The sequence below is a fragment of the Triticum aestivum genome, chromosome 3A, assembly GCF_018294505.1.
Source record: "Triticum aestivum cultivar Chinese Spring chromosome 3A, IWGSC CS RefSeq v2.1, whole genome shotgun sequence".
NCBI lineage: Eukaryota > Viridiplantae > Streptophyta > Magnoliopsida > Poales > Poaceae > Triticum > Triticum aestivum.
Genome location: NC_057800.1, coordinates 747,186,432 through 747,195,917, shown reverse-complemented (window position 1 = coordinate 747,195,917; position 9,486 = coordinate 747,186,432). Strand labels below are relative to the sequence as shown.

The 9,486-nt window shown below is 48.2% G+C and overlaps 1 protein-coding gene across 1 annotated transcript; it reads left to right on the top strand.

The window, feature by feature from the left end:
* Window positions 1-233: 233 nt before the first annotated feature.
* On the top strand, window positions 234-2,157 carry LOC123059695 (dof zinc finger protein DOF5.1-like). The gene is made up of 2 exons (XM_044482195.1): window positions 234-439; window positions 1,080-2,157. Exons 1-2 carry the CDS (start codon window positions 374-376, stop codon window positions 2,079-2,081), a joined length of 1,068 nt encoding a protein of 355 aa, XP_044338130.1. The 5' UTR covers window positions 234-373; the 3' UTR covers window positions 2,082-2,157.
* The last annotated feature ends 7,329 nt before the right edge of the window (window positions 2,158-9,486 follow it).

The window sequence follows — 9,486 nt, the reverse complement described above, 5'->3', positions numbered from 1 at the left end:
GTGGCAAATTAGCTATCAGCTTAGCTAATCAGAGTACACTAACTAATTTATTGCAAACTGTAGCTAGCATGGGTAGCACTCTGAGCCACGTCCGCATAACATTGGAGAAGGAAATGTGTGCAAATGAAGGAAAACAACAACAACATGGGTCCTCTTCTTTTTTCCTCCAAATCTCCACAGGCTATATATCTAGAGAGAGTGTGTGTCCCTTCTCTCTCATCTATTTGGGTGCTGCTAGCTAGCTACCTTGCTCTGTCCTTTTTATCTCTTCTTTTTCCATTCCTTTCCTTGGTACTAGTACTCTTCCGCTTGATTTCCCCAGCTGCTGCTAAGTTTCTTCCTCCCACTTTCTCTTCTCTCTAGATCACCGGCTATGATCTTCCTTCCTGCCTTCCTTGATTCATCAGACTTCTGGAACACCGACCACAACCAGCTTCAGGTATGCATCGTCGTGCTTCTAGCTTGCTAATTAATTGCATATTCCCTCATGATTTTGTTCGCATAAGAAACAAGTATATATATCTAGGAATATACTCCATATCAGGTTTCTTTTTCTGGTCGAAATTTACAGTAACCGACCAGTTACCTGAAATTTCATAGACACAAGAGGTACCACTGTTTCTTGGGTTGTGATACCAGAAAGGTAAAAAATGAATTTAAACAGAAAAGCTAAATCAAATAGGGTCTCTATAAATGAAAATATAGTGTTCTATAGCAAAATAGCACCATCCTTAGCATGCTATACCGCGCTATAGCATGCTATTAATGAGACATCTTAAACTAATTTATTTAACGGGCTATTTTTTCCGGCGGTCTTTATACTCCCAAGAGGTCACGGGGTCTCCTTTTGAAGAGGGAACTTTATGTCTGATGTAGCTCAAACATTATATGTTATTATCTGAAATAAATGTAAAATCAAAATTCATTTGAACTATTCGAACCAAAAATCCAAAACTTCCGAGATTTACCAAAAACTACTTCATCCTGCCCATCCCGGGGACGAATGGAGAAAAAAATAGCTCCATATATATATTGGCCGATATGGTTAATTGATTACTCATCACCTTGTTGATTTGCAGCTGCAACAAATCGGCACTAGCACTCATAGTACTACCACTTCTTCACCCGATGGTCCGGGTGATGGAGGATGCAACAACAATAATCCCAAAGGGTTCATGGCCACAACCGGGGCCGACTACGGCGTTGCAGGGGGCGGAGATGATGGTTGCGGCGGTGCTGGGGATGGCGATTGCAGTCGCGGCAGAAATAACAAGTCGATTTCCATGTCGGAGCGAGCACGGCTGGCGCGGTTGCCGCATCCAGTTCCAGGGCTCAACTGCCCGCGATGCGAATCCACCAACACCAAGTTTTGCTACTTTAATAACTACTCTCTTACCCAGCCCCGCCACTTCTGCCGCTCCTGCAGCCGCTACTGGACCCGCGGCGGCGTTCTCCGCAACGTGCCCGTCGGCGGGGGGTATCGTCGCCATGCCAAGCGTAGGGCCAAGCCCAAGGTGGTGTCAGCCACCTCCCGAGCCTCTACGGTAGGGAAGTCGTCCGTGACACCAACCATGTCTAGTAGTACCACTTATGCCACTGGCACCGACATTTCACCACCAAGATTGCAATACCCCATTTTTGGCAGCACGCCGTCCCACGACAGCCAGTTCAGCGGCATATTCGACCCAGCTAACCTTGGTCTCGGCTTCCCTGTCAGGCTGCTCTTTGCCGAAAGCGATGCTTACACGGTGGATGGCTGTGCGCACCACCACCACCACCATGCCCATGGGAACGGGATGGAGCAATTGTTGGAAGCACAGAATAGCTTCCCATTCATGCACGCCATGGATCATCATATGTCTGGACTCCCAGCTGAGGCAATGCCCATCACAATGGCTACGATGCAGGGCATGTTCCACCTAGGGTTACAGAGCGTCCGCGGGGGTCATGGCGACGAGATAGCAGGCCAACAGTTGCACTACCCGCCGGCCAAGAGAAACCACAAGCACCAGGATTACGCTAGCAGCAGGGGCATGCACAGGGATGTGGTCAATGGTAATGGCACCGGCGACTACATTTAATGTTCTAGTACTCGCAATGCAACTTGTAATTAGCTAGCTAGTTTAGATCAACATTTGTTCTTAGATTAATGTCTGGTGAAATGGGACAGGCTATTGTAGTCATGTGAACTTTCATGAAATATATGGGTCTATCTACTTGTTAATTATGTGTTATTTTCTGAACTTGGTAATGCTGGATATGTACGCTCAAACATGTTAATGCTTGGTATGGTAGCACTGGAATGTGCCTTGTTCACTCTTAATACCCTACTGCCAGCTTAGTAAGTGGTGCGCATGGAGTGGGACCATCGGTGCCTCTGGAGGTAGGGTCCTAGCTACCCCAAGGCCTTCTCTTCTTGAAGGTGGCACCGATTGGGGCCGTAGGGCATGAGACCGTACCGCCTAATAAGTTGGGAGTAGGCTTACCACTCTATCATCAACATTGACACGGTAGGGTCCTGTTGTGTGCCACCTTCAACAAGATAATGTTTTTTTTGGGTAGCCGGGATTCTACTGTTAGAGAACGGCTGAGGTACCATTTCAAGCCTAACACATATTAAGTTGGTCATAGATTTAAGTAACGCCAGAGTGGGCGGTGGTAAGGTTACAAATGAAAACATTCCCATGTTCAAAAGATAAATAACACATGCTTCTCAAATAAAAGTTCATGGCATTAGGTAGTACAAGTCCCAAATAGAAGACTATCAAGTTACATGGTGCCATTTCCCCTTCTTGTCACGTCCTTCATCTTAGTCTTGTGCAAGGCAAGTCCGTTCACGCTTCCTCATCCTCTCCGCCTCATGAGCCTCCTTCCCAATGCACCCCCTCCCCGCCACACAGTTTCGTGCTTGCTTCCTCAAAAGCCCATGACGCTCCTCCTCCGCTATATGCAGAGACTCGTTGAACCAATGATGTGGCTATGCACCAATCACTCTATAGGTCATCTCAGATATGTTTTGGTACCTCACGGTCTATGCATGTATAGTATCCCAAGGAGGAGGAGACTACAAAGAACATGTTAGTGTTATCATATGTACCACAAAATGAGATTTCTTGATGTTGTATTTAACGTTCCAGCTAACAATCATAGGTGTTAGTTGGACGTGCACGATCGTGTTCATATTTGGAATGCATGAAATATCTTCTACCTTCTATCCATGACTTCTTCCAGTCTGTGGACTCCTTCACAACACAAGGGTCATCACACCAACATGTAGAGATTTTCACATCTATGTCCTTCCTCTTTTCCAACTCGTCCCCACTACACTTATTCCCATGTCTTCTTGGTTGGTATAAGGCGGCCTAGTCATGGAACCGGATGAAGCTATGCCTAAAATGGGAACAATTGTTAGCAAAAGACATCAACTTAGCAAATGTTTAAACACAATTAAACAAGAAGTATCAAAAAAGATGTATAAATGCAAAAGTAACAAGTTCTTACGATAGGATCAGTGACACCCTTTTAAGCATCATCATTGATTAGTGTGTTCATATTTTCGAGATTATTCGCTCTTGCTAATCTTTTCGCTCGGTCTAAATGTGTGGGACAATTTTATTTTGTCAGTTGGTGTTCTCATACTATTAATCACCATCCAAATAACCTTTTTCTAGTTAAATAAATGGAACTTACACTATTGTGGTGAGTATGCGTCATAGCGCAATTGTAGTTCACATTGTTAATCTTTGATTAACTATTTGTCGGTTTGCTTGTGTACTAATATTAATAGTTTGCTACTTAACATTAAGAAACATTTTTGCTCTAGAACTCTAATGTCTATCATTGCAAATGCGTTTACTATATACTAAATCATATTTTGTGGTGGGCATTTTCTTAGATTTTTGATATTTTAACAACCAACATATGCCTTTTCATTAAATTCAAATCCTCTCAACATCAGCAAAACAAAGTGAAGAGAATAAAATTATGTCAAGTTGTAATATAGTTGATGACATTTACATGTAATAGATGTGTTAGCACTCATTATAGTTCCCTTAAATATCTAGGTAGAGGGTTGTTGAGAGTAGGAGTAAAATTTATAAGGTCGAGATTTCTAGAGTATATGATTGCATACCATATGTTTAAACAACATGAAACTTGTATGATATGCGGCCAAGTGATTTGCAACATCATACCCTTTCCTTGTACTCCTGCTTACTAGCATCGCTCATTTCTCGCACAAATATAGCCTCGTATTCTCTTGAAACAGGCATTCGCCCCTCTTGAAATAAATCCACACGGCCCAACAATATATGTTGATGAGTGTCGGTGTCAAAAACGGCGGATCTCGGGTAGGGGGTCCCGAACTGTGCGTCTAAGACGGATGGTAACAGGAGGCAACGAACACGATATTTTACCCAGGTTCGGGCCCTCTTGATGGAGGTAAAACCCTACGTCATGCTTGATTTATTCTTAATGATATGGGTATTACAAGAGTTGATCTACCACGAGATCGGAGAGGCTAAACCCTACAAGCTAGCCTATGGTATGATTGTATGTATATGTTCTCTATCGACTAGCCTGGCCTCGGTTTATATAATGCACCAAAGGCCTAGGATAACAAGAGTCCTAGCCGAATACGCCGGTGGGGAGGAGTCCTTGTCTTGATCACCAAGTCTTGTGGAATCTTTCATGTATGCGGCAACTGTCCGAACTGGCCCATGAGTATACGGCCATGGGGGTCCTCGGCCCAATCCAACAGATCGGGAGATGACGTGTTGAGTACCCCCTAGTCCAGGACACCGTCAATGAGAAAACCTTGATATAAATAAAATCAAATAAAATTCAAGAGTAAGATAACGTGGCACACACAAATCTATGCCACGACCTCATTGTCGGGCATGGCACATGACTAAGCAAACACTAGCCAGATCCCCTCCGCGTTCGTCAATGAAGAGCAACCCCACGCCCCCGGAGAAAACACTCGACTGTGCCACAAATCTCTTGCCAAACTATCGCCGGAGAGATTCCTCTGCCAGCTCACTATGGTCTGAGGTGCGTCGATCTTGCTAGTGAGTAGTACAAGCTGATGGTGATGACAATATGGTCACATTTAAAAGATATAAGATTCAACCCAGATTGGCCCATGCTGAAACCCAAGAAGCAACATGCTAATAGCCAAGCCTACCTAAATAAGTCAGAGTTGAAGGTTCCTGAAGTGCAACATGTCACCTCGTCGAGTATCAAGCAACATATCATGGTTTTCACCTAGAGCCCTCGCACATGGAGGAGAACCACAATGACACTCTTAAGAGGGACACAACACACACATGCATCACCATCGTTGATGCCAAAGCACAAAGCTTTCACTCAAACCTGCCTGCGCCAATAGGAGGCACCTAGGACAATAATGTCACCCCAAAAGGAGGCACGTCACGATCCAGTCAAGGCCTCCAGATCAAGATCTGGGCTACACAACCCATCAATGACCTTTTAAGGACCCCGTGCTGCCACCCCACTCGCCACCCACTTGGTCAAGAAAAGCAACCATCAGTGTCACCATGTTGATCACGGAGAGTCAACCATGCAACCTACCATTCAGGGCCGCCACCCTGGTATCCAAGACCGAACTCATAAACGCCACAAGAACTCGTGGGCATCACCCACTAGGGGAGAAGAAGAAGCATCCTAAACCTTCCCACAAGAATCTGACTCAACATGGCCAAAGGTGTCCTAGTGCAAGGTCGTGTCGCCGGACATATCCTACACTACGCCCACTCTTCAATGGTCGGAGCAGGACATCAAAGGCACCTAGTGATCGAGCACAAGCACATGCTCGAGGGTCAAAATGCGGCTTAGTGCATGAAAAGAGGACCGCGGTGCTACTTGGTCCGGTCAGCCGGCGGCCCGTCGAAACGGCATCTCGGTCAGGGAACGGACAGGCCTAGACCATGTCCACCCTTACTCGAGGGGCTTCCCATCACTGACGTGAGATGGATCTCGCCGTCGACCATCCCCACACCATCAGTCATAGCCGACATGCGCCACAGGAGGAGAAGCTACCGCAACATACGGAATCTAGTATGTCTATATCCGGGCAGAGGCAACTCACTGCAGCTCGACAACACCAGCTGCAGCGTGGACTAAACCGCACCATCCAATGCCTCCTCCATCCTCACGTGTATGCTGCCGTTCGCCCCCACTGCCACCCACTGAGGTCTTTCCAATATTGTCGAATCCCACGCCACACGTTCACAGGGAATGAGACGACCGCCACCGGGAGGGCCCACCACCACTATTGACCACACGAGATTTGCCCATGGGAGGGGGGATGGGATGGGTTTAGGCTAGAGTTCGCTAGCCACCGCGAGTAGAGTTGACACATGGTAGGACCTTTTTCCCTTTTAGCCTCATATTCTTGGCGACATATGTACACTCTGACTTGTTGTAACGACGACATATTTAATTGAATTTACTCTCTATGTCCCGAAAAGTTTGTCTTAGATTTGAATAGATACAAATGTCCAAGTGTTAGATTCATCCATATCTAGATAAATCTAGGACAAGCATTTCAGATGGAGGTAATCTATCCCTAATATAATAATAAAGCATGGATTGACTCCGTGGGTTCACCATCACAATACGCTTTCTTCATGTGAATTTACGCTTTCAGTTTGAATTTAAAACATATATGCAAGATTGGTACTAAAGCGTAAGAAAAAAATAATTTGATTCCTCAAACACTTGTTCGCCCAGCAGTCCGTCCCGGTTAGGCTGGTCGCCCGCACCTCAGTATCTATATGGTTCGCATAGGCTGGTCGTTCCCACCTGGGCGTTAGCCCATCTATCCCCCAATACCGCACCGTAGCCCAACTATCACCAGAGACTTGCCAGCTCGCTACGCTGCTGGGCCTTATGACCGGCAGCCACGCCTCAACTTACAAAGGCCGCAAAAAATAGTTTGTTGCCTGCTTATTATTTTCTCAATAGTCCCACCTCGTCATGTTAAATCGATTCTCATCAGTTTATATACGTTTTGAAGTTCTTTGTAACATCAACCAGCCGCCCCATGAAACAAACAATGAGCTGAGAAAGAGAAAGGAAGCACAGGAAAACAAGAGAAATGAAGCATGGTCGGTACTACGTGCCGGAGTTGTAGCCAGACACGGCAAGGACGAGACAACGCGGCGCGCGCGGCGGCGTCCTTCTCATCGGTTGACCACGCGGGGATGATGAATCCACCCGTCGTCAGCCACGCCCAGTACGCGCCCTGGGGACAGCAAGGCGTCGGATCTCCATGGGGATCGTCGTCATCATCGCGATAGGATCGACCGCGTCTCCCGGGTTCGCCACCCAGGACGAGGTAGTGGATCTCAGCGGCGACATGGAGGAGGAGGAGGAGGAGGAGGAGCCGGCTCCTGATCCGACGAAGGGGCGCCAGAAGAAGAAGCGGGCAGCTAGGCCAGGGGAACCGCGCATCAAGTGGGCGTCCAAGGAGGAGGAATGCCTCGCCGAAGCATGGCAAGTCGTCTGCCTCGACCCGACCACCGGCATGAACCAGAGCTTCGAGACGTACTGGGACCGCATCAAGGCCGAGTTCGATGAGCGGAAGCTCGTCGACCCCTACTTCAAAGGCGTCTACATGTAGCGCGGCTCCAAGGCGATGGCGAACCATTGGGGGCGTATCCAGGGGCGTGCAACAAATGGCATGGAATCGTCGAGGAGGTCGCGGCTCGCCCGAAGAGCGGTGCCAGCGTTGAGGATCAGGTACGCACGCCGTTCGCCCCCATCTCTTCGTCGTCTACGCCCGCCGCCCGCCAACTGCCTTGTTCCTCCGCGCAGTTGCTGCGCATGTTCACCATGTATCGGCGCGACAACCTCAACGCCGACTTCAAGTACCTCCACGTCTACAAGCGCATTGACAAGTGCGAGAAGTGGGCGGAAGTTCGACGTACCCTCGACAAGGCCAAGGAAACATACAAGCCGGCCGCGACGACTCCGGGCGCGTCAGAGGGGCGGCCGGACGGCCACAAATTGGCAAGGAAGGGGAAAAACACCGACACGGCAACCACGCGAGTGCAGGAGTCCATCGAGCATTGCCTCGCCGACGCCCAGGCCCGGGCCGTCCTACGTGAAGAGAAGACCGAGGCGCGGTGGTCGTCGCTGATGACGAACAGCGCCATCAAGCTCGACCTGCTCCGGACCAACGTCGACCTGCTCCGGACCAACGTCGCCGCGAAGAAGAGGAACACCGACATGGCTTTTCTGATGGGCGGGGCGGACATGCTCCAGAGCAACGACGAGCAGCTCAGGGCGTGGTACATGGCGGAGCGTGGCCTCATCCTGAACCAGATGCAGACGGCAACGCCGACGACGCCGACGACGCCAGCTCCCGCGCCCACGGCCACACGGACGCCAAGCCCGAACGACGCCTCTACATCGCCGCCCAGCAGTACCGAAGCCGCGCCGACACAGCCCAACGCCGAAGTAGCTCCGACACCGCCGAGCCCGCGCACGCCGACTCCGCCAACGCCTGGAGCCGACCCCGCCGAGTGATTCGTTGTGCACGCGAACTTGCGGCGTGCGGCGCTCTGTTTTTTGTAACGCCAGACTACGTCCGATCGCCGGATTTGTGACGTCTTTTGTGAGCGGGAACGACCTAATTCAAATTTCCCGCATCCTGGGGCCGGCGCTTGGGGGCGTGACTGGGAACTAGGTCGCCCCCAGGGGCCGAACTAGCGCCGGCACGCCCCCAGGCCGCTCTATTTAGGCGCCCTGGGGGGCCGAACGGCTGGAGATGCCCTTACGATACCGAGGTCACATGCTCCTACATGAACAGTACAATCCCAAAAAATAAAAAATTCTGATATTTTTTGTGATGAACATTGATGAATGTTCTAACTGCGTGCAAAATTTCATGTTGAAATGACATTCATGGAGGTCTAGTCAAAAAAATAAAATAGATGGTCCAAAAAGACTATTGTTGGAAGCATTTTGGAGCTCATGGAACCGAACTAACGCACATTGAGTATTACTCCCTCCGTTCCTAAATATTTGTCTTTCTAGAGATTTCAACAAGTGACTACATACGGAGCAAAATGAGTGAATCTACACTCTAAAATATGTCTATATAGTCCATTTAAAATCTCTAAAAAGACAAATATTTAGGAACGGAGGGAGTAGATACCGAGCTCACATGCTCCTACATGAACAGTACAATCCCAAAAAAATAAAAAATTCTGATATTTTTTGTGATGAACATTGATGAATGTTCTAACTGCGTGCAAAATTTCATGTTAAAATGACATTCATGGAGGTCTAGGCAAAAAAATAAAATAGATGGTCCAAAAAGACTATTGTTGGAAGCATTTTGGAGCTCATGGAACCGAACTAACGCACATTGAGTATTACTCCCTCCGTTCCTAAATATTTGTCTTTCTAGAGATTTCAACAAGTGACTACATACGGAGCAAAATGAGTGAATCTACA

Coding starts and splice junctions, on each gene's coding strand:
- LOC123059695 (XM_044482195.1), top strand. CDS start 374: ATGATCTTCCTTCCTGCCTTCCTTGATTCATCAGACTTCTGGAACACC. Junction 440..1,079: donor CCGACCACAACCAGCTTCAG/GTATGCATCGTC, acceptor GTTGATTTGCAG/CTGCAACAAATCGGCACTAG.